The 26,203-nt window shown below is 42.0% G+C and overlaps 1 protein-coding gene across 3 annotated transcripts in view; it reads right to left on the bottom strand.

The window, feature by feature from the left end:
* Window positions 1-26,203, bottom strand: part of tie1 (tyrosine kinase with immunoglobulin-like and EGF-like domains 1) — a 102,973-nt gene that overhangs the window by 18,071 nt on the left and 58,699 nt on the right. The window contains exons 9-18 of one of the 3 annotated variants that reach the window (XM_072273531.1): window positions 25,409-25,553; window positions 22,950-23,111; window positions 20,934-21,071; window positions 17,022-17,309; window positions 13,263-13,541; window positions 11,507-11,809; window positions 8,422-8,612; window positions 5,234-5,444; window positions 3,224-3,334; window positions 794-984 (exon numbers count right to left, since the gene is read on the bottom strand). In XM_072273531.1, the coding sequence (XP_072129632.1) occupies window positions 794-984; window positions 3,224-3,334; window positions 5,234-5,444; window positions 8,422-8,612; window positions 11,507-11,809; window positions 13,263-13,541; window positions 17,022-17,309; window positions 20,934-21,071; window positions 22,950-23,111; window positions 25,409-25,553 (2,019 nt within the window). The remainder of the gene's footprint in view (window positions 1-793; window positions 985-3,223; window positions 3,335-5,233; window positions 5,445-8,421; window positions 8,613-11,506; window positions 11,810-13,262; window positions 13,542-17,021; window positions 17,310-20,933; window positions 21,072-22,949; window positions 23,112-25,408; window positions 25,554-26,203) is intronic. The other 2 variants (XM_072273533.1, XM_072273534.1) reach the window with 2 other exon arrangements.

The raw sequence follows: 26,203 nt of genomic DNA, 5'->3' as shown, positions 1-26,203 counted from the left end.
CTGTGGAGCTCTCTCCCTCAAAAACCAACTGGAACCAAAGTCTTTGCATACAGTACTGTGTAAAAGTCTTAGGCTAAGTCTTTCCAGTTACCAAATAAAACTTACTACTGCTGAGCTAATAAAAAGCTAAGTACTCATATTTCCGTTTCCCAACAACCTTCCGATTTTAGCCCAAACACTGTACTGTGCGACAGTCTTAGGTACCCTAGCCACATATAGTATATGTGTCTAAGATTTTTGCACAGTACTGTAGATAGAGTCTTGATACTCAAAGGAATGAAATGTTACCCAAGGTGGACACGGATATGGAGTCGAAGTTACAATCAGATCAACTATGTCTTTATTAATTGGCAGAACAAGACTGAGGGGCCAAATGGCCCACACATGACCCTCATTCATACATTTACTCTGGAGGTTTGGATGCTTGGTTTTGGAGTAGAATCAAACTGAGACTGATTGATTTTTGAATTTAAGAGCCAAAAAAAAGATATAGGGAATGGACGGAAATACTGTGTTTTATTTATTCATAACTGAAATGCTGACCAGGCAAAAAGAAAGCACTGGCTGGACCATGGTGCTATGTATCAGACAATCTCCTATCCAGTGAGTATTCCATGATTTGCCAATTTTCATATTTCCCATGTACAACAGGTGTGTATGCAAGCTCATTCTTGGTGCAGTTCATGATTCTCAGATGTACGCAGGTCTGCAGCAAATAACACCCATAGTGTGCAAAACGCTAACTCTACCAAGCTCAGATTTCCTCTGCACCCCCCTCAAAGCTTTTCCTCACCTGCTTCTCACTCAGATACTGCATTCCTTTCGTGACATCAGATGCAAACTGGAGCAGCTGCTGAGAGGTCAGCGTTGACGCAGTTCCGTGCTCTCTTGCAAACACTGGATCTGTCTCCAAAACTCTGCTCTTTCGTAAGAAGTCCAACAGATTTCCATAAGGGGCATATTCAATAGCAATGTACAGGTAACCTGCTCATACAAGAGATGCAGTTAAATGATTATACTTGAACCTGATAACTCCTTTTGATAGATAGCTAGATGCTTTACGATATCCTTATTTTAGTTTTTATTTTGCAAAATCCTTGATCTCTCCTTATGTATATACTGTAAGCTGATCTTATCTATATAAGTATATAACCATATAACAATTACAGCATGGAAACAGGCCATCTAGGCCCTTCTAGTCCGCACCGAACTCTTACTCTCACGTAGTCCCACCGACTTGCACTCAGCCCACAACCCTCCATTCCTTTCCTGTCCATATATCTATCCAATTTAACATTAAATGACAACAGAGTATGGCCATACTCAGTTACTTGTGCACTGAGTTTTATAGAATTGCTTTTGTATTTATATTTATTGTGTTCTGATGCTTATTGTGTTTTTTTCACGTTGCATCAGATCTGGAGTAACAATCACTTTGTTCTTCACACTTGTGTACAGCAGAATGACAATGGACAATCTTGAATCTTGTGTCTTGATCTTCAACCCGATACCCAACTTTTGACCTAGTAACTCCTGCACGCCTTAGAACATAGAACAGTATGGCACAGGAACAGACCCTTTGGCCCATAATGCTGTGCTGAACCAATTAAATTAGTAACCAAATGGGCAACTGAACTAATCCTTTCTATCTACACAACGTCTATATCCTTCCATTTTCCTCACATTCACGTGCCTACCTGAAAGTTACTTAAAAGTCTCTAATGTCTCTGCCTCTACCACCACCCCAGGCAGTGCATTCCAGGCACCTTCCACTCTGTGTAAAAAAAAAACTTGCCCCTCACATCTCTTTTGAAATTAACCCCTTAACTCTTCTTAACTCTTAATTAACCCCTCATCCTATTCATTCATCAACCTAAAGAGTAAATTCTATAAATTTCAAAGCTACTCTTTCAACAATATAAACCTTTTATTTTAAAGCACCTGATACTCATTCTGAGCTCCAGTAGGATCCCTGTCAAGTCAAATAGAATTGAACTAAATGATTGGGTATGTGGCCAATGCAGCAGTTATCAAAGAGGATAATTATCTTGGGTGATGAGAGTAACAAGCACAAGAGAGAGAATTTCCTTGCTGCCCACACACTACCACAGTATCCAATGGGGTTTCAGGAAGTACAGGCAGTCCCCACGTTAGGTAAGGGTTCTGTTCCTGCCAATGTCTCTAAGTTAAAAACATCTGTTTTCTTCAGTAACCCACATATTAGTCTACATACAATTTCTATAGCTTAGACCATATGGCACAGGAGCAGAATTAGACCATGCAGCCCATCGAATCTACTCTGCTATTCTGTCATGGATAATTTATTATCCCTCTCAACCCCATTCTCCTGCCTTCTCCCCATAACTTGTAACACCCTGACAAATCAAGATCCCATCAACCTCTGCTTTAAATATGCCTAATGACCTGTCTCCACAGCCATCCCCAGAATCACCATGCTCTGGCTAAAGAAATTCCTCTTCATCTCTGTTATAAATAGATGTTCCTTTATTCTGAGGCTGTGCCCTTTGGTCCTTTACTCCCACACTATAGGAAACATCATCTCTACACTCACTCCACTCTATTTAGGCCTTTCAATATTTGGTAGGTTTCAATGAGATCTCCACCCCCCCTCCACCTTTATTCTTCTAAACTCCAGCGAGCAAATCTTTCATTTCATCAAATATTCACCCAAACTCAATTCCAAAAATAAATAAATGGAACATTTACTGTATTACATTGTTAATAAAGTACATGAACTTATCTTTACTGTCTTGAAAAATTCTTTAAAAATTTACGGGGGAAATTTACATAGAGTTAGATTTGCACAGTTGAAGTCTCCTGTAACCCAAAAAGCTGTTGAATTGGATATTTCTATGTATATTCTGTAGAATGTATATAACTGTAGAATCTTGTGAGATACACTTTCTGTATTTAATCAGCATAAAGGCTGCTATGGGAAACTCCTCAGATGAAGAGAGTTAATATTTCAAGTGTTGTTTAGCTTTCACCAAAATGGTGACCTGAAACATTAACCCTCTCCCCATAGATGCTGACTGGTCTTCTGTGTGTTTCCAGCATTTTCTGCTTCTGTTTTCAAAAATTTTAGTTTTTATTTGAAATTACAGAGCTGGAATAATTAGCTAGAATCCCTTCATAGTGCTGAGTCCTGTACTCACTTTACTTTTACTTTACGAAGCAACTTTGGCAGTTTTTGAATTCCTACCTCTGTTCTCACAGGCCCCCAGTAGATTAATGATGTTGGGATGATGTCCAAGTTTACACAGAACCTCCAACTCTCCCGCAAAGTCCCTGTGATCATTCTCAGAGGCAAATTCTGTGCAAGTTACAATAGAATAACGTTACATATATTTTACAATGACATCCAATAGTAGCTGCTTACAGGTGCTTTAGCAATAACCATGAAGAAAGTATACTTGTGCATAGTTACAGAACAAGGTACTTCACATAAACCTTTCACCATTCAGCAACCAAGGAAATAAACCACAATCATTATTCAAAAGCACACAGTCAAGAAGCCTGCAAAAGGTTTATCTAATGTACTGTGGAGAGCATTCCAATTGGCTGCATCACTCTCTGGTATGGTGGTGGAGGGGGATGGTGGGGGCTAATGCACAGGATTGAAGTAAGCTTCAGAGAGTTGGAAGCTTAGCTCCATCACGGGGAATAGCCTCAGCAGTATCCAGGACATTTCCAAGGAGCGATGCCTCAAAGAGGCGGTGTCCAACATTAAGGACCCCAATCACCCAGGTCATGCCTTGCTCTTCTTGTTCTTATTGCTACCATTAGGAAGGAGGTACAGAAGCATGAAGGCACACACTCAACAATTCAGGAACAGCTTCTCCTCTGCCATCCAACTTTTGAATGGACATTGAACCTCACTACTATCTATTTCTATTTTTGCACTACTTATTTAATTTAACTTATATACTAAATCATACATAATTTACTGTAGTTAACATTTTTTCTCTATTATTATGTATTGCATTGTACTGCTGCTGCAAAAATAAATTTCATAATGTATGCCAGTGATATTAAACCTGAATCTGATTTCACAATGAAAAACAAGAGCTGGGATAACCTCAGTAATTTCATTAATTTCCATATTTTCCTTATGAGGCAGAAGGCAATGATTTGTCTCATCAAATCTATGCCAACTCAGACAGCAGTCCCACCAATCCCATTCCTAAACTACTTTTTCCCTGAAACATATTCTCCCTGCATTCTCATCCAGACCATCTGATTCTGATGAAAGGTCGATGACCCTGACTAGATAACTTCTGTTTTTCTCATAACAGATGATGCTTGCCCTGCTGAAAGTTTCCAATTTTCATAACTCTAGAACTTAAATACTCTGTTTTTTGATTATCAAATACAGTTAAATCAATTCATTAAACTGCAAATGATTTGTAACTTATTTTTCTCTCTTGGAACAGCCTACCATAATAGAAAATAAAACTCTCCTTCATTGAATTCAATGGGAGTGGCGCATGGCCACCAGGATGGACTAAACTGCTCAGAAACTTCAGGAATTTGGTACTTAGGAATCCAATGTCATTGCACAGTCAGCAATTTATGATTGTGGACCTGTCAGTTAAATTCGGGATATCTGATTCTATTCGTTGCAGAGGCACATTCACATGGAAACTGCTGTCACTTCTCAAGAGAATCCAACACAAAAAAATTGCCTTAAAATATTCTGTGATACACTTTAGAATTAACTTGGTCCATTTTGATTAATACAACTAAAATAGGTTATTATATTAAAACAAATATTTTAATTCAATTCTAATTTACCACTTTAGAGGAACTGAATTTTAAATTACTAAACACGTCATTATTTGGTAATTATTTAAAGATATAGTATCATTTTTCCAGGTCTGTTGCAGCTAATCCCTTAACACAGTTTTACTCAAAACCTTTTGAAAGTATGCCTACTGTTACCATTGTAATTAAAGATCCCTTTTAAATGCTCCTCATAGGACCATTAATTACACTGACTCTAAAAATGATTAATTCACTCCAGGAGTGTGGACTGTTAAAATAAGAGTGGATAGTGAAGACCTGAGTGAGTTGAATGCTATATTTGCTCAGAATTCCACAGCTATCTTAAAATTCAGCTAGTTAGACCTGAAAATTGGAATCGCCATCAACAAAAGCCAACTGAGTAGAAACTCAAAACAATACATGCTGATTTTGTACATTAAATAGATACCTTTTAACATTTTGATCGCAGCATTCATCTTCAGCCCATCTTTTTTAATTAAGGCTTTGATCACTTGTCCAAAATTTCCTTCTCCAATAACATCCTCAAATTTAATGTCATCCCATTCTAAGATGGGGTAGGTGAGGGGCTCAGGCTGGGGTTTTGGTCGACGTGTGAGCGTCAGAGTTCCAGAGTTAAACTGAAGGACAGTCTCTTCACCCTTAGAACAAACATACAAAACAACTGGTTACCTCAGTGTAGACTTTATGAGGTTCTTTGGCTAAAGCAGGCTATAACACCATATCCAGGCAGAGACAAACATGGTTCAGAAACTACATTTTCTGTCCTGGGTATTATTCTGTCATGGGTATTATTCTGTCATGATTAAACATCCTATACTTATCTTGTTCTAATTCAGTGTACTATGTAATGATTTGATCTGTATGAACAGTATGCAGGACAAGCTTTTTAATGTTCCTTGGTGTATGTGACAATAATGAACCAACTCCAATTCCAAATATGAAAATAATTTCAAATGAAAACTATCCCATTTCCATCAAATATATTAAGAGCTTTAAAAAATCTGCAGATGCTGGAAATCTGAAATAAAAACAGAAAATACCTGAGTTGCTGATCAGCTCAGGATTTGTATATTGCGAGAGAAAGAGAGTTACTGATTTAAGTAGATGTCCCTTCATCTTGAAAAATGAGAAAGCAAAGGTGTTTAAAATAGCACAGAAAGGAGGTGGAGGGGTGGAGGGGTGGAGAGAGCAAAAGAACGAGAGGGTTGTCCTTTCAAGTCAAACTAGAGGGTATAGGTCTGTACTTCCTGCAGTTTATATACGAATGAGGGTAGACTTATTCAAATATATAAGATCCCAGAGAGGCTCGACAGAGTTAACGTTGAGATGTTTTCACCAGTGTGGAGGTTGCAAACAAGGGGACTGAACTACAAGGTAAGGGGCTGTTTATTTAAAACGAGGATGTGTGGAAAACTCTTCTCTCAGATGGTAGTGAATCTTTGGAAATCAGATTTAATGAACATCGAGGTAGATAAATATTTGAAAGATGAAAGTATTAAGGGTTACAGGAAACTGGCACAGAAGAGTTGAGGCCAGCAGTGATCAGTCATAATCATTTTGAATTGTTGGGCGGCTTTTAGGTTCCTGGTGACCCATTTTGGCTCCTATTTACTTTCATCTGTTTTTGAAAATTCAGATTTATTTATCACATGCAGTGAAATACATCAACACGAGGAAATCTGCAGATGCTGGAATTTCAAGCAACACACATAAAATTTTAGCAACACACATAAAAGTTGCTGGTGAACGCAGCAGGCCAGGCAGCACCTATAGGAAAAGGTACAGTCGACGTTTCGGGCCGAGACCCTTCGAAACGTTGATTGTACCTCTTCCAATAGATGCTGCCTGGCCTGCTGCGTTCACCAGTAATTTTTATGTGTGTTGAGTGAAATACATCATCTGTGTTAAAAACCAACACACCCAGTGATGTGTTGGGAGCAGTCTGCAAGTGTGGCCACACATTCTCCAGTGCCTGTGCACTGCCAAGCAAAAAGCATTCTGCTTATCTACACTAGTTACGCCTCTTATTATTTTGTAACCCTCTATTGGACCACCCCTCAACCTTCTCTGCTCCAGGGACAACAAGCTCAACCTATCAAATCTCTCCCAATACTTGAAGTCCTTCAATCCAGAGAGCATCCTGGCAAATCTCCTCTGCACTGCCTGCAGTGTATTGAAATGCAGTATTTGGGGTTACAAGAACCTATAGACTAGGGGTTCCCAACCTTTTTTATGCCATGGACCTATTATGCAAAGGGCTTGTGGACCGCAGGCTGGGACTAGATGGGTGAATAGTTTAGCTCATGGGGGAGCTGCGGAGCAGACTTGATGGGCCGAATGGCCTACTTCTGCTCCTTTGTCTTGTGATCTTGTGAACCCCTGATAGAGGCAGACAGGAAAAAAAAAAGATTAGGGACCAACAGATATTCTGTTCAGCAAACATTTACCCTTGTTCAATTTTCCTCTGTTTAACTCATGAAATCAAGACTGATGGTTAACAAAGATGTAGGAAAACAGAGTGCAGAGCTGATTCCAAAAAGAGAGAAACCAAGTTAACAGGACAGGAAGGAAATGTAAAGGAAGTCAAAGAGCGGGAAGGATTACCTGCCATTTTGAAGCAGATCCTTTCCCCCTGATGTGCTCCTTTTAAACATCTGAGTGACATGAAAGAGCATGTAGAGAAAAAATAAGAGTGAGAAAGTAAAGGTGAAATGAGCCTACAATGTGTTGAATTGTCACTTTATGACCCATTGAATTGGACCAGTAAAAGACCAATCAAAACTGGTAGAGTTAAGACTCTTGTGTTAGAAATCATATGTTTAGCAATCCTCACATAAGTAATTGATTGAAATGCTCAACTGCAAAGCAGGTGAGAAGTATAAGCAGCAACGTATCAAGATTTTGTAAAATAATACATAAATTAAAAAGATAGAAAATCATATTATTATATTTATTTTGTGGGCAACTAGTATTTGGTTCCCATCCTTATTTACCAGTGAGAAGATGGCGTTAACCACTTTCTTGAACTGCATCAACTCTTCTCATTATGGCATTTAAAATCAGCCTATTCAGTCCATCGTGCCCATGCAAGCTCCAAACAGAACAATCTCATTAATCCTAGTCTCCCTTTTCTAATCTCTATGGGTCTGCAATTTATTCTCACTCTTGTGCACATTAATGCTGTTTTGGTACTGTTGCTTCTTAGCTATACTAAGGGGCAATGTATGGTAACCAATGAACTCATCAGCACAGGGATGTGGGAGGAAATGTTAACACCAGTCCGAAACACAAATGGTCATGGGCAGAGCGTGCAAACCTCACATGGGCAGCAGTCAAGTTCAGGATCCAGTCTGGATTCCCAGTGCTGAGGCTGTGTCACCATGTCAACATTTTGGTGGAAGTGCTTCCACATTACTGATGGAGATGGAGTTCCAGGATTTAGACCAGGCATTGAAGAAGCACTAGAGATCTACTTCCAAGTCAGGAGGTGTGGAAATTCCAGATAGTGTCCCCAGAAATGTAATGTTCTTATCCATACTGGTAGTAGAGGTTGCAAGTTTGGAGATGCCATTGGAATACCCTGGATGAGTTTTGTAGCCTGACTTAAGTACTTACTGATCCAGACTGGTAAGTGAAGGTCCGACGTCGGTGAAATAGAGTTTTCCGTATGCAGAAGAGGCCCAGGAGCGCCAAGAGGATGGTCATACAGGTGACAGATACTGAGGCCACAATGGCCATTAAGAGCTGCTGGTCACTTCTATGGGGTTTTTCCAAAGGTTCCGTTCTTCGAAACACACTTGACGTAGCTGGGGTAAAGGAAAACATTCAATGTGAGAAAGCAGTCATCTTTTCAGTTTCTTAGAATGATCTTTTTCTTAGCCCGCAGGTATCCTTAGCGACCTGGAACTAAGAGAACCACTCAAACAATGTCCAAAGCCAATACAAAAAAAAACAACTGCTAGGGTTAAGGCATTGCATTACTTGTGAAAATCTGGGTTGGGACTGATTGTGCTATATAAAAGCAGTCTCTAGAAAACCAGTGTGAACCTTCAATGAAGATCAGTTCTGAAGGCTCTGCAATGGGAACAGATCTTGTAATTTTAGTCTTGCCCAGACTGCTATTCATTAAACACAATGGGATTTAAACTTAGATGAGATCCTGGAAGTTAGCCTGAGTGCAAATTGCTCTCATTCAATGTTGAGTCAGCTGACCGACATCTACCAATGATCTGAAGTCCTCCCACACACAATTTCCATTCACCCTTTTAGTCACCACAACTAGCAGATATAGCCAGCGTTTCCAATGCCCTAAATTCTTTGCCTGATTTTCTTTTTCTTTTGTTTCCTTCTTTCTTTCTTATTTCATATTATTTTTCAATTATGTTGTCTTAAGGATTTGTCAATAGGCTGAATTTCTACTCTCAAGAAAGTTCATTCAATCACTATCGATATGTTGGCTGACCTGCACTGAATCCCCATCCAATAAATGCAAATAGATAACAGTCAATCCTTCAAAACTCTTACCTCAAGTTTAAAATTCTTGATCTTGAGGTAAAATCCCTCTGCAGCCCCAAGTTTTAAAGGAATATCAGATTCCCAGTGAATGGTAGAGCTGGAGGATGTTATAACATCCTATATTTATATATAGCATCCTCCAGCCCTACCACTCTCTGGGAATGTGGTACTCATTTAATTCTGGCCTCTTGTACAATACAAATTGCTTCATCCCACCATTAGTGGCTATGTCTTTCTACCAATTTTAAGATTCTGCAATTCTGGAATCACTTCCCAATCATTTCTGCCCCTTTACTTCACTCTTTTCCTTTAAGACACTCCTTAAAACCTCCACAAGGGACCTGGAAGTCCTTGTGCAGAACACTCAAAAGGTTAATTTGCAGATTGAGTTGGTGGTGAGAAAGGCAAATGCAATGTTAGCATTCATTTCAAAAGGCCCAGAATACATGAGGCTGTGGCATTATAACGCACTAGTGAGGTCTCACCTTGAGTATTGTGAACAGTTTTGGGCTCCTCATCTGAGAAAAGATGTGCTGGCATTGGAGAGGGTTCAGAGGACGTTCACAAGGATGATTCCAAGAATGAAAGGGTTATCATACAAGGAATGTTTGATGGCTGTGAGTTTGTACTCATTGGGAACTTAGAAGGATGAAGGGGGATCTCATTGAAACCTTTTGAATTTTGAAAGGCCTAAACAGAGTAGGTGTGGCAAGGATGTTTCCCATGGTGAGGGAATCTAGGACAAGAGGGCATAGCCTCAGGATAGAGGGACGTTCATTTAAAACAGAGATGTGGAGAAGTTTCTTTAGCCAGAAGGTGGTGAGTTTGTGGAATTTGTTACCACAGGCAGCTGTGGAGTCCAGGTTGTTAGGTGCATTTAAGGCAGAGATTGACAGGTTCTTGATTGGACATGGCATCAAAGGTTAGGGGGAGAAGGATGGGAAGTGGAACTGAGGAGGGGAAAAAATGATTAGCCATTATTGAATAGTGGAGTAGACTCGATAGGCCAAATGGGCCAAATTCTGCTCCTATGTCTTATGGTGTCTTATAAAATCTCTTTGACCAAGTTCAAAGTTCAAAGTAAATTTATTATCAGAGTTACAATATTCTACATTGAGGCTTATTTTCTAACAGCCATTAACAGTAGAGCAAACAAATATAATAGAATCAATGAAAAACTACACACAATTTCATGTGATTCTTCTCTTTCCATCCTGATGTCAAATTTAACCTTCTGTCTAATGTTTCTTTTCCCACATTTCCTTATGATGTAGACAGAAGTCATTACAGCCCATCAAGTTTATGCCGGCTCACAAAGCAATCTCACTCACAAAATAATTTCCCCTGTAATCTTTTCTCTTCACATCTTCTTCAATTCCCATCAGGTTCTGTCACTCACCTATAGCCAAGGGGTGACTTACAGTGGCCAATATCACTTGACTAACCAGCACACCCTTGGGATAGAGTCATAGAAAAGTACAGCACAGAAACAGGCTATTAGGCCCATCTAGTCCATGCCGAACCATTTAAGCTGCCTACTCCCATCAACCTGTACCGGGACCATAGCCTCCATACCCCTACCATCCATATACCTATTCAAACTTGTCTTATACCTTGAAATTGAGCTTGCATGTACCATCTGTGCTGGTAGCTCATTCTCCACTCTCACAACTCTCTGAATGAAGAAGTTTCCCCTCATGTTCCCCTTAAACTTTTCACCTTTCACCTTTAACCCATGACCTCTGGTAGTAGCTCCGCATAACCTCAGTGGAAAAAGCCTGCTTACATTTACCCTATCTATACCGCTTATAAATTTGTAAACCTCTATCAAATCTCCTCCCAATCAATGTAGGACAAAACAGGAGCACCTGGAGGAAACCCATGGAGTCAAAGGAAGAACATGCAAGCTACGCACAGAAAGCACTAGAGGAAAGAACCTGGGTTGCTGAACATGTAAGGCAGTAGCTCTACTACTCCAGAATCACTCCAGAAGTTCAAAGTGTTGGAGATGAAAGCAAAGTTTAATCTGATGCCCTTTAATACATGCACCATTTGAATGCTATTAGTATGGTTTCTGCCTTGCATTATTTGTTGCAAGTGATTCATTACCCTGCATACTGTGTAGGTAAGTGTCTATATGAATTTAGATGCAGACCATAATCAGTTGAGTCTTTAAATCTCTTACCTGGTGGAGTTGCTGCAGTGCGAAGCTCTTTCATTGGGTTTGGGTGGCTTTCACCCATATTGTTCATGGCTACAACCTCCACTAGGTAGGGGGTTTCGGGCCGCAACCCACGCAAGACGTGCTCTGAGGTTGGCGTCTCCGCCAAATTGATCGTTGTCACTTCAGGAGATGTTGTGGCCCCATAGACTTTACACTTTATAACCACAGAGGAGATGGCATGCTTTGGAGGTACCACCCAGGAGATCACCGCAGATGTGTCGGTAATGTTTGATACCTTAACATCATAAGGTGCTGGAGGAATTGCTGGATTTCAAAATAAAGAAAACAATGATTTGTTTCATTTCCCAAGGACTCCTTTAGGCTTCCCTAGACTCCAGGGATGTTGCTCCAGTAATCTTGGGACGTGGGTCTCAGTGACGAGGCCAGCATTTATTGTGCATCTCTGATTGTCTGGGAGTATGGAAGGTAAACTACTTCAGTCCTTCCGGTGGAAGATCATAAGACATAGAAGCAGAATTAGCCCATTCAACCCACTGAGTCTGCTCCAAGAAAGCACACCAACAGGGGTTTTGGGGAGGGGAATGGTAAGGCTTTTGGATGACTTGGATGCAATGATAGTGAGAAATAGCAATATAATTCCTAGTCAGGTTAATGCAACATGGAGAGGGATCTGTAGGTGGTGTTGATGTTATGAACCTATGATTTCCCTGGTGTTAATGATCTCAGCTTGAGAGTGACCTAGGCATAGGCTATTAAAAAGGCAAAACATGGAATTATCTCTGAAGTGAAAAGCTCTTGTGAGCACTCTGATGAACAGAACTTATCTCCAGCACAACCAATTCAGGGAGCAATCACACAGGCGCAGGAAGAGAGCCAGACAAATTGGGGACTTGGTATTGAGCGTTCTCCTTGTTTTATGTGAATTAAAGACCCTGGTTGTACTTTGGACTTTATTGTCCAATTTCTGCCAGCAACAAGCACAAAATGGTACCAAAGAGCATCTTGCACAGAGGGAGTTATTATACCAGTGTGGATATTCATACCACTAGAGACCCAGCTGGGTCTGGCTACCAGTTACAAGGCAGAGAATGACCTGGAGGGTTGTGGGCAGTTGATTGTGGTGGAATGGATGCTTTGTCCCCTTTGGAAGAAACACAAACGCGGCCTTCCCCGTTCCATTATGGGCACTAGCTTCCCCACCATTGAGAACGTTTTCAAAAGGCATTGCCTCGAGAAGGCAGCATCAATCATTAAGTACCCTCACTATCCAGGACATGCTCTCTTCTCATTACTACCATCAGCGAGGAGATACAGGAGAATGAAGACACACATTTAACATTTCAGGAACAGCTTCTTCCCCTCCGCCATCAGATTTCTGAATGGACAAAAAGCACTACCTCTCTTTTAACACTACTTATTTATTTTTATCTAATTTTTATTGTAGCTTATAGTATTTTTCCTTTTGTCTATTGCTCTGCACTGCTGCCACAATACAAGAAATTCCATGACATGCATCAGTGCTAATAATCTTGATACTGATTCCTTTGTAAAGAGACCTCCTTAAAATTTTTGAGAACTCAAGGGTTCAGGCCTTAATCCCAACCCACCTATCTTTTTTTTTTTGGAGTGATTGCTGGCTTTCAAGACAGACTGCAACAAATTTAATTTTCTTAACAGAATGTGAAAATTACCTAAAATAAAACACAAAGGGGTTCATAAAGTGAGAATGCCAAAGGTGAGAAATCTGTACACTTACAGTCACTGAATGTCCAGCACGTGATGGGAGCACTCCATTCACCTGCAACTTTAGACTGGGCACGGACGCGGAACTGATACAGTGTGCTTGGACTCAGATCCTGAATGGTCTCATTTCTAGCTGCTGTATCAATCCATCTGGGCTCACTGGGCGGTTCCATCTGCTGGTACTCAATGGTATATTTGTTTATTTCCTTAGTGTTGAGAGGTGGCTGCCACTTCAAGCTTATGCTGGTCAGGGACAAGGGAGTGGCCTGGAGCTGTCTGGGAGATGGAGGACCTGCACAGACAGAACCAACAGTTTCAATTATGTACCTCTGACTGTCAAACCGGGCACAGCCAGAGTACGTAAAACAGAATGGAGTACTCTCATACTGAACCAAGATTGGGGCGTTCCATTGGTTAGATATTTAAGCCTCTGCAGCTCTATGTAAGGTATTCTTTTGATGTACCTTGAGGAAATTGGAAAATTGTCAAATGTATCATACACAAAGGATAGAAAACGCCGGAGAAACTCTGCAAGTTAGGCAGCATCTATGGAGGGGAATATTTTGAACCATTCATCACGACTGGGAAGGAACTGGACAAAAGCATTGAGAAAGTGCCTAGGGCAGGGCCACCGGAGTGCTCAGGATTGCCCCGCAAGAGCACTCAGGCTGGCATCAGGGCAGCAGTGAGGGAGCATCCAAGCCAACATCAGGGCAGCAGTGAGGGAGCATCTGGTCAAACATCAGGACAGCGTTAAGGGAGTGCCTGGGTCAACATCAGAACGGCAGTGAGGGAGCACCTGGGCCAACATGAGGACAGCAGTGAGGGAGCATCTGGGCCAACATCAGGACAGTGGTGAGGGAGCATCCAGGCCAGCATCAGGACAGCAGTGAGGGTGCGCCTGGACCAACATCAGGGCAGCAGTGAGGGAGCACCTGGGCCAACATGAGGACAGCAGTGAGGGAGCATCTGGGCCAACATCAGGACAGTGGTGAGGGAGCATCCAGGCCAGCATCAGGACAGCAGTGAGGGAGCGCCTGGACCAACATCAGGGCAGCAGTGAGGGAGCACCTGGGCCAACATCAGGACAGCAGTGAGGGAGCACCTGGGCCAACACCAGGACAGCAGTGAGGGAGCACCTGGACCAACATCAGGACAGCAGTGAGGGAGCACCTGGGCCAACATCAGGGCAGAAGTGAGGGAGCACCTGGGCCAACACCAGGACAGTGGTGAGGGAGCACCTGGACCACCACCAGGACAGCGGTGAGGGAGCACCTGGGCCAACACCAGGACAGCAGTGAGGGAGCACCTGGGCCAACATCAGGACAGCAGTGAGGGAGCACCTGGGCCAACACCAGGACAGCAGTGAGGGAGCACCTGGGCCAACACCAGGACAGCAGTGAGGGAGCACCTGGGCCAACACCAGGACAGCAGTGAGGGAGCACCTGGGCCAACACCAGGACAGCAGTGAGGGAGCACCTGGGCCAACACCAGGATAGTGGTGAGGGAGCACCTGGGCCAACACCAGGACAGCGGTGAGGGAGCACCTGGGCCAACACCAGGACAGTGGTGAGGGAGTGCCTGGGCCAACACCAGGACAGCAGTGAGGGAGCATCCAGGCCAGCATCAGGACAACAGTGAGGGAGCATCCAGTCTGACATGGGCAACAGGGAGGATGTCAAGTCAGGAGTAGGGGATTTTTGCTCAGCATCAGATCAGCACTGATGCAGCACATAACATCTCCTGCTGCTGTTTATCATTTATAATCAATCATGAAGGACCTCAATAGGATGAATACACAAAGCCCTTTTTCCCTAAGGAGCAGGAACCAAAAACTAGAGGACATAGGTTTAGGAAGAAAGGGAAAAGACTTAAAGATGACCCCAGGGCAACTTCTACACACAGATGATGATGTGTATGTGGAACGAGCTGCCAGAGAAAGTGGCTGGGGTAGACACATTAACATTTAAATTTGGACAGGAAAAGCTTAAAGGAATATGGTCCAAATGTAGAAAAATGGGATGACTATAGATGGGCATCTTGGTCGTTATGAACATGTAGGTGCAAAGTATCTCTTTCCGTACTGCCTAACTGTACTCTTGCTTCTATGCCTCCAGATCTATCTGCCTGCCCGTATCAAACAACTTCTACCCACCTGCGGCGCAGCCCTGAGCCTCACATAGGTCTCATCAGACTTTTATGTGCCAGAACCCATAAAACTGGAATGGAACCAACTCATTCTCAATCTCAAAGAACTTCCTAAGATCAAAAGTAACACACACAACATCTGAGGTGGAGTAAAGAGCCAATATTTCCGGCCAAGACCCATCATCAAGGCTGCCAAAGATTGACTAATCATGTATTCTGGACCTGAATTTAAGTCTTTGTTCCAACTGACTTGGCAAGTTCATCAGCTAAGCGCTGAATTAAGGCTAATACACAGAGATAGGTGACTGTTTAAGAAAGACTGAGCATAGATCATAGTTAAATTTTCAACATAAGTAGGAAAGTTGGAAACGGGTTCAGAGGGTTCAAATCTGCTCCTAATGAGAGGATGAGAGGCTTTTCTGTTTGCTGACCAATGAGAGCAAAATTGAATTGTTGCCGCTTCGTTTCTTGTTAGAATTTAAGGTCTGTAAGGAGTTTGTACACTCTTCCCATGACCAGATGGGTTTCCTCTGGGTGCTCCAGTTTCCCCTGGGTGCTTCTACAAACCTCGCTGATTTGACTTGATGCAAATGACACATTTCAATGTACATGTCATAAATAAAGTTAATCTTTAATCTTTAGAGTGGCCTGCACTATACAAGAATCATTGACAATTTAATTCAACGAGTAATGACCAGATGGCAGTTATGCTTCTGTGGCCAGGTTAAGATGACTTGTCTAGAAATTGTTCAGTCTCTTTCAGGTCGGTCACTAGACCTGTACCATGATGCTCGGTTTCACTGAGATTTCCTGAACATGTCAGCAAAGTTGGATAAAATAACGACTCTTTTTGCACACACAGATACCTGGCAGTTGTGCAGTTCCTGTCTGGAGTGCATGTAGAGTTAGCGGCTGCCAAGTTTCCGTCACGCAGTCTGCTTGGAAAGTCTAAAGGACCTTTCCACTGACAGCTGCAGTAGTGTCGGAAGAAGCTGCTGCGAAAGTGGGCTAGAATACAGGGCGGTTGGGATTGTGGGGGGTGGGGGGATGAGAGTATTAGGCAGCAATCAGTAATGAGTGTGCCCATCCCCTCCATGTGATCCCATGGCTCCACTCGACTCCCATGCCATCTTTTCTCTGCATTTAGCTGAGATAATTCTGCTTTGGAGCACTTGGTGCAGACACTAGGTAATATACCCTAGCAGCACAGTGGCATTCTGGTGGTGTAGTGCCTTACAGCACCAATGACCTGGGGTCAAGTTCCCACCGCTCACTGCAAGGAGTTTGTACGTTCTTCCCATGACCGCATGGGTTTCCTCCAGGTGCTGTGGTTTCCTCCCACAGTCCAAAGATGTACGTTTAGGGTGAGTAGGTTAATTGGTTTCAGGGACGTAACAGGGCAGCACCGCCTCATTGGGCCTGGAGGGCAGCCCTCCAAACACCAAGGACCCTCAACTTCATTAATGAAATAACACAACATTAAAAGAAGAAATACATTAACATGGTCAACAAATGAATGACATCTTCAGTCCTTTCTCCTTCTGGTAGAAAAAAATAGCCAGAAATATCTTCACTTTATTTTCTGTTAACTTGTAAGGAAGATCTAAGAACAATTCCAAATTACCTGCATCCACTTTTACTAGAACCGGCTCTGATGGGGGCCCAAGGCTACCACAGTAGAATACAATGACATCCACCTCATAGCTGTGTCCAGGCTCCAGATTTCTGATCTCCGTGGATCGCACTGAGAAGGACTCCACTCGAACCTCCCTCTTAACAGAATTCTCAAGGTCAGTCACTCGGACGATGAATCCACTTCCATTCCCATGACCTTTGGAAATATTCCAGCTGACGGAGATGGTATCTCTCTTCTTGGTCAAGACCCGGTCAATCTTTGCCACCACTGTGGGTTCTGAAGGAAGAATTAGTAGTTCATTCGGATGAAATATGCACAGTGGAAAGTGTGATATTGAAATATAAGGCTTCTGAAGGGAATGGATGGAGTAGCTGGGGAGAGAATATTTCCCCATCAGGATACATCTAGAATTAGGGGTCATTGTTTCAAAGGGGGTGGGAGTTGTCAACTCTTTAAGTCAGAGATAAGATCATGATCCTTTAGGATTCCATAAAGGCTGTCATGAAATATATTCAAGCCAAGATGAGACCATACTAAGAATATTGGGTTCAATGCTGAAGTTTATAAGGCATTGGTTCAAAGGTTCAAGGCATTGGTCAGGTAATAGTTGTGAGCAGTGTTGGGACCCTTATCTAAGAAAGGACATGCTGGCGTTGGAGAGGGTCCAGAGAAAGGTCATGAGGACAATCCTGGGAATGAAAGGCTAACATATGAGGAGTGTTTGAGGGCCCTGGGCCTGAACTTGCTGGAGTTTAGAAGAATGAGAGAGAATCTCATTGAAACTTATTGAATGTTGAAGGGCCTGGATAGAATGGACATGGCGAGGATGTTTCCTATTGTGAGCAGGTCTAGGACCAGAGGACACAGCCTCAGAATAGAGGGACATTCCTTCAGAACAAAGATGAAGAGGAATTTATTCATCATGTATGTCAGGAAAGCACTGGATCCTTTTTCCTGAGAGGAGTTTACAAAACTCACGAGGGAGAATAAAAAGATGGACAGTTTGAATCATTTTCCATGGTAGGGATGTCTAAAACTACAGGGTTAAGGTGACAGGGGAGTTACTTAAAGTTGACCTGAGGTGTAATTTTCCACTCAAAGTGTAGAAGGTAGTTGAATAAGCTGCTGGAATGAGTGGTAAAGGTGGGTACAATGTTTGAAAGATATTTGGACAGGCACTTGGTAGCAAAGATTTGGAGGGATATGGGCCAAACGCAGGCAAATGGGACTAGCTTAGGTAGGCACCTTGGTCAGCATGGGTGAATGGGGCTGGTGGGTCTGTTTCCATGCCTTTAAGTTTATGACTCTAAGATAGTCATAGTCTAGAAAGGAGTCGAGTATAACATGGATTGGGGTGCAAAGTGCTTCTGAACCCAAGATCATTATTGATTGTCAGAGCAGACTCAAGGGGTTTTGTGGTTTAATTCTTTTTCCATTGGTTCAGTTCTTATAATATAAAATTAGAAAAATGATGTTTGCAATAAGCAAGAACATCCTCAGGAAAAGTAGGCATGGTTTCACCAAATTAGAAATACAGCATTACCTCTGTAGAAAACATGCACGTTATGTAGCATTAGAGTACTGTGCAAAATTCTTAGACACATATAAATAGCTAGGATGCCTTAGACTGTTGCACAGGACTGTATTTGTCAACATGGAGTGGAGCGTGAGTTTGTAAATCTACCGGGAGCAAAGGATGATGCAAATATGCCAAATGCAGGCAAATGGGACTAGCTTAGATAGGCACCTTGGTTCAATATGCCAAAGAATGATGTTATGGACAAAATGGGAGGTGAGGACCTCGATAAAATCACTGTCACTAAAGAGATAGTGATGAGCAAACTAGAGGGCCTGAAGGTAGACAAGTCCCTGGTCCTGATGGGATGCATCCCAGGGTGCTGAGGGAATTGGTGGAAGTTATAGTAGATGCATTAGTAATCATTTACCAAAATTCTCTAGACTCTGGGCAGGTTCTGGCAGACTGGAAGACAGCAAATGTCACACCACTTTTTAAAAAAGGATGTAGGCAAAAGACGTGCAACTATAGGCCAGTTAGCTTAACATCTGTAGTCGGGAAAATGCTTAAAGCTGTCATTAAGGGAGAAATAGCAGAACATTTAGAAAGAAGTGATTCCATTAGACAGATGCAGCATGGATTCAGAAGGGGCAGGTCTTGTTTGACAAACTTACTGGAGTTCTTTGAGGACATAATGAGTGCAGTGGATAGAGGGGAACAGGTGGATGTTGTATACTTGGATTTCCTGAAGGCGTTCGATAAGGTGCTGCACAAGAGACTTATAAATAAGATACAGATGCATGGAGTCGGAGGAAGTGTATTGGCATGGATAGTGGATTGGTTAACCAATAGAAGGCAGAGAGTTGGTATAAATGGGTGTTTCTCCGATTGGCAGTCAGTGGTGAGTGGGGTGCCGCAGGGGTCGGTGCTGGGCCTGCAGTGTTTATCATTTACATTGATGATTTGGAAGAGGGGACTGAGTGCAGCATTGCAAAATTTGCTGATGACACTAAACTGAGTGGAAAAGCAAATTGTACAGAGGATGTGGAGAGTCTGCAGAGGGATATAGATAGGTTAAGTGAGTGGGCCAAGGTCTGGCAGATAGAATACAATGTTGGTAAATGCGAGATCTTTGGAAGGAATAATAGAAGAGCAGATTATTATTTAAATGGTGAAAAATTGCAGCATGCTGTTGTGCAGAGGGACTTGGGAGTGCTTGTGCATGAATCACAAAAAGTTGGCTTGCAGGTACAACAGGTTATTAAGAAGGCAAACGGAGTGTTGCCCTTCATTGTTAGAGGGATTGAATTCAAGAGCAGGGAGGTCACGCTGCAACTACACAGGGTACTGGTGAGGTACCTGGAGTACTGTGTGCAGTTCTGGTCTCCATACTTGAGGAAGGATATACTGGCTTTGCAGAGGAGGTTCACCAGGTTGATTCCAGAGATGAAGGGGTTAACCTATGAGGAGAGATTGAGTCGCCTGGGACTATACTCTTCGGAATTCAGAAGAATGAGAGGGGATCTTATAGAAACATACAAAATTTTGAAAGGGATAGATAAAATAGAAGTAGAAAAGTTGTTTCCATTGGTAGATGAGACTAGAACTAGGGGACATTGCCTCAAAATTCAGGGGAGAAGATTTAGGACAGAGATGAGGAGAAACTGTTTTTCCCAGAGAGTGGTGAATCTGTGGAAATCCCTGTCCAGGGAAGCAGCTGATGCTTCTTCACTAAATATACTTAAGAAACAGTTAGATAGATTTTTACATAGTAGGGGAATTTAGGCTTATGGGGAAAAGGCAGGTATATGGAGCTGAGTTTACGGACAGATCAGCAATGATCTTATTGAATGGCGGGGCAGGCCCAATGGGCTGGATGGCCTACTCTTGCTCCTATTTCTTATGTTCTGATGAATGGTGCGAGTGGAGTGCCGTGGGAGGCATGTGGGACAGGTGGCAGAGAAGGAGTGCCAGGGGAAAGTGGGGGTGGAGCGGGTGCAGACACACCCAGCCCTGATATACCAGGCAAGGTCATTTGATTCCAAACAATTGATTTATTGGTCATTACAGAATGTCTCTCTGGTGCTTCATGCTCCCTCCCCTCTCTCTTCCCCTTTACCCAACATGGTTCCCCATTCATTGGCCTTTTCCGACTCTCAGTCCACAATAGAGACCCCTATCGGAATCAGGTTTATCATCACTCACATGTCAAGAAATTTTTTTTTTTTTTTTTGGCGGCAGCAGTACAATCCAAACCCAAAACTATGGCAGTACTGTGCAAAAGGCTTAGGTACCCTAGCTATATACATTTGTGACACTATCCAATTTTGTTGAAGGTGTATTAGCAACAGGCTCCATTCAGATAAGACTCTATATGTAACTACCTGGGCAATCCGTTTCCAAGATGGCATCAGGACCTGGGGGGCCCTCTCCTCCTTCTCCTGGGCGGGTGAGCTGTACCCGAACTAGGTAACGCGTTGAAGGCTTCAAATTCATTACAGTGATTGGTTCATTAGTATCAACTGAAATAAAATAAAATATTTCTCAATCTTAGACTTATGAGAGACTGCAGATGCTGAAAATATTGAACAACACATACAGATTCTGGAGGAACTCAGGCAGCATACGACTCTAGGACATAGGAGCAGAATTAGGCCATTTGGCTCATCGAGTCTGTCTGTCACATCTGTTATTTCCCTCCACAGATGCTGCCTGATCTGTTGAGTTCTCCCAGCATTTTGTGTGTATTTCTCAATTTTAACCCAGGTATAATTCACTTTGTATTAGTTAAACTACAACAGTGCCATTTAAGAAGACTGAAGGGATCTGCTAACTTAGTTGTCATAATTCGTTATTTCTTGTTTCCAATGAACTGTCCATAGCATCCCCAAGTTTTCCAGCATACAGAGAGCATACAAATAATACTTCTAATTATGATTAAAGTATACCAAATAGGCAGGTTTTTCACAACTCCAATGACGATATCATCGGGTTCCCTAAAGACAATTCCCTTTCAGGAATAGAAAGAGAAAGGTGGAAATGTGCTGGATAAATAGCAGTACACGAGAGGCTTGCCATTGTCTGCAGGCCAGGTCACTCGTCTGAGTGCTACTGGTACCATGTAACCTAGTACTACCTGTCACATGGTCGGGTGGTTGGAGACTAAACCGACTCCCCCACCAGGCTTGCCTGGTGAGGAGGGTGGCTAGACACCCTGCAGGACGAAAACCAAGACTTGTCAAAGGGCGGATGAACCCTCTTGTCGGGTCAACGGCCATCTAGCAAACACGTGACACGAAGCGGGGAAAGGGCATCCCTTGCATCGAAGCTTGGTCTGGCCATTCACTGCCACAGAACTTCCCCCAGCTGTCTTGGACCCCACCATGCCGCTGGATCTGGGAGGGGATGTCGAGAGGGTGGGTCTGGACCTGTGCAACCCCCTACTCACCTAAAATCCATTCATGCACACGTTGTTCCTTTCTGAGGAGTGGGGTATCCTAAACCCCACTAACTGACTGAAAGGAACCATCGTCATCCTATGGGATGGATAGCCAGAGAGAGAGAGAGCCATTGTCTGCACGGTGACCTGCACTGACAGGGCGAAGAATCCAGACACTGGCAGAGTTTTATAGCCTACTAGACTCTCCAACTGTCCTGCCCTGTCTTAATTTTGCAGACATAGTGTTTCCCTCTTGTCAAGGCCATGTTCCCTACACCTATGTCAATCTTTGTCTGGATCTGTGAGTCTTCTCATTTTTACCAGTACAGTGATTAGAATATTTAATTCAGCAGCATAAAATAGCAGAACTTGCTGCAAAATATACTTGAGGGGAAACAAGAGGATAGGAAAAGCATTATTTATTTTGGAGACACTTGGACTCCGTGCTTTGTCTAAAACAACTGGAGCCAAGCTTTACATAAGTGACATAAGATAATAACAGAAAATGCCATAAATAGTCAGCAAGTCAGGCTGCACTTGTGCATGAGGACCAGAGTTAATACTTCAGGCTGAAGATCTTTCATCAGAACTCACATCAGTGACATTAGGAAACACTGAAACACACAGTATTAAATATTTGGAACTGTATTTCACAAATAACAGCTATGTAATGACAACCATTAATCTTAAACAGGTAATTTTTGATTACATAAGATCTCAGTGAATAGTGAAGCGATCTCAAAGGGTCAAGTAGTCTTCACTGATTCCTTGTTACCAAAATTGCCAGCAGTCCACTAGAGGGTGTTCTTGTCAAACATTTTATCTGCTAATGCCCTGGCATATGGTTAATCAATTCAATTTCCAAAATTAACGATTTCTTCACTTAAATTCACCAATGATTTACACAGTCTTTTATCCCCGGCAGTTTTCAGTTCATACTGACTCCTTTAAAGTAACTCACCTACTATTGTAGACCACTGTGTCCGACTGTCATTTGGCTTGTAAAGGAGTTTAACTGATTTCACTGGTCCATCTCCAGTGAAGTTTTCAATATTTGGATTCACCTTTAGTTGCCTGCTCTTCTTTTCCAAGATACTTGGGATATTTACTGGAGTAGGAGGAACTGAAACAACAATTGTTACTTGTTCATGAAATAAGAAAGAGACCAATAGCTGACTCTAGCAGGGCTAGAGGAAAATAAAGAGTGAAATGTGACTATTTTTATAGGAGATGGATTTTGAGATTCGTATGAGCAACCAATATGGTAGTAGGTGACTTTGGATCTACTGTTACGCACTGATAAAGAATTAACTAATAATAATAGTAAGAGATTCTTTAAGGAAGAGTCATTGGAATATTATAGTAAGATTAAAGAAAATGTATCACAAACACAAGAAAATCAGCAGATGCTGGAAATCCTAAGCAAACATATAAAATGCAGGAGGAATGTGTCCGAACTTCACGGGTCCTGATAAAGGGTCTTGGCCCGATACGTCGACTGTTTATTTTTTTCAACAGATGCTGCCTGGCCTGCTGAGTTCCTTCAGCATTTTGTGGCATTACTTAAAGAAAATGTAGACCATCTTGAAATTCTAATTCAAGCAACATGTGAAAGTAGGAAGTGTACGTTGGTTGCTGTTGATTACGAAACAAAAGTGTTCCAGCTGTGGGTGAGCAACAGAAATTAAAGATAGCATTAGATAAAGGAAATGACTTGTAACATTGTCAAAAAAAGGCAGCAGGTTTGTGGATTGTGAAATTCCCAGAGTTTAACAAATTAGAATAAAGAAATTGATAAAGGACAGGGGAAAGCAGAATATGAGGACAGTCAATCAAGAAATATTAAAGCAGATTATAAATCATTCGATGGATATGTAGAAAAATATTAGCCAAATGCATGGTGGGTTACTTAGAAAGAGGGAAATAACATTTTAGAGAAATTAAACAAATATTTTCTTTCTGACTTCACATTAGAAGGTAAAGAAATCCTTATGAAGAGAGTGGAGAATAACAGTTCTCACATTTGATCATGACTTCAGATGTAATCTGTGTGGAGTTTGCACCTTCTACTCACGATTGTCTGCAATCATTGCTCTGCTGGATACCCCGGATTTCACCCTGGTCCCCAAAACCTAACTGGCTACTGTAAGTTGCTCTTCAGTGTAAGCAATTGGCAAAATAAAAAGTTAAAAGGAAGTTGTTGGGCATGTGAAAGGGAACAGCGTAGCATAACTATAGGAAACTAAAGAGGGAGATGTGAATGATGGAGTTGCTTTATTCAGAGCTGGCAAGGATTTAACAGACTGAGTGGTCTCGTACTGTGTCATAATAAATAAAGGAATTAGTATTAGTTTTAAGAATAGTAGAAATTGATGGGACTGAAGGCAATGAAACCCCATGATGGGTATCCAAAGATTGTGGAAAGATTGCGATGGAGCTAATGTTGATGTCTTTTCTTTCAATGACTTTTGTGGTTTTTCTCTACTCCATGGCTATCTGGGGAAGACGGATATCAGAGTTGTATTGTACACGATACTTTGACAATAAAATGAACCTTTGAACCTTTCTTTTGAACTTTAAAGGATACAATTGTATTTCAGAATTCTGTATTTGCTAGTATGGTTCCATAAACTGGATGATTGATTTACCCCACTGTTTAAGGGAGGAAGCAGGGCGCAAAAGGGGAACCACAAATGGCTTAGCCTAACATTAGCAGTAGGGAAATTGCAAAAATCTTTAGTTAAGTAAGGGGGTAGCAGGGTACCTGGAAATTAATAGTAGGATTGGGCAGAGCCAAAATGATTATATGAAAATTAAATCATGTTTGATACATCAGACATGGGAGAACAAGTAGATATGTTATATTTAAACTTTAGAAAGCTGCAGATAAAGATTTGAGTTGGAGTTTTGACACTGGGGTTAATATACTAGCATAGATTGTTGTTTTTAATTTATTTAGAGACAGAGCATGGTAACAGGTCCTTTCGGACCTTCAAAGCTGCGACACCTAATTACTACACCATAACCATCGAACTTACTAACCCATATGTCCCTGGAATGTAGGAGGAGCCTCAACATACAATTACCTTACAGACAGTGAAGGGAATTAAACCCTGATTGCTGGTTCTCTAATATTAGTGCTGTGTACCGGGTCACCCCCTCATTGTAGTCAGTAGCCCCTGTTGTGCTGTGCCTTTCCCTAACTGGATCTACCTGGAACACTAAATCACAGGATTCTCTGTTCTTTTGTAGCTTACAGACCAGCGGCACTTAGAGACGCTGTTGGTTTGACCTGGTTTTGCAGTGTCAGGTTTATGGTAATGTTGCTATATAAACTGTAATTACATGTTACACCACCTTGCACATCAGCAAAAAGCTGAATATCAAGGCCCAAAGGTTTAAACCTTTGGGAACTCCTACCTTTTACGATGACTTTGAACTTCCTGGAGTCAGTGCCAGTAGATGTGTTGACCCCACACTCCCATACACCTTCATCCTGTAGACTGACCTGCGGCAATTTGAATTCTGAAGTAGTTAGGTTCCCTTGCATGATCGATTTCATTGCCTGAGATGAAAACACAAATGACACTTCAAGTCAGTTCTGATATTTGACGACTGGATAACGTACTGACTTTATCGTATACCGAATTCCAAACAATAATTAATCCCTTTTGTACAAAATACCAGTGGAAAGGTTTTTAATGCAATGAGAATAGATTGTCCAGTTCATAACATTCAATAAACAAGGGGAAATTTGGATTTTTATCAATTTACTTTGTTTGAGGAAACACAGCATTGAGTAAAGACATGCATGTTCATTCCCTATTGCAGTGTTTCCTGGATTGATGCAGGAAAATGCCTTGAACAGGCTAAAATACTTTTTCTTAGGGATAAAGAGAAAACTGTCAGGCAGGTTCCCTCTCTGGACCTTACCACAGTATATGGTGTTTATACCACATGATGGTGAACTTGGGTAAGTTATTGATCACACACTGCAGACCCAGAGAAAGCTTGGGATACAATCGGAGGCAAGCTGTCTGATGCAGGGCCAGGAAGGCGAGGTCTTATTTAAAGATTGCAGTTTCTTTAAAGAAGCAGGGATGGCAAAATGCAATAAATCAACGGTGGGGATTTTTTTTCTGGAGGGGAATCTTACCCAAACAACTGAGAAATTAATCTGGACCTAACATCGGTGCAGCTACAAAGAAGGCATAA

The sequence above is a fragment of the Mobula birostris genome, chromosome 12 (assembly GCF_030028105.1).
Source record: "Mobula birostris isolate sMobBir1 chromosome 12, sMobBir1.hap1, whole genome shotgun sequence".
NCBI lineage: Eukaryota > Metazoa > Chordata > Chondrichthyes > Myliobatiformes > Myliobatidae > Mobula > Mobula birostris.
Note: the sequence above shows the minus strand (reverse complement) of the source record. Positions and strands in the feature narration are given on the sequence as shown.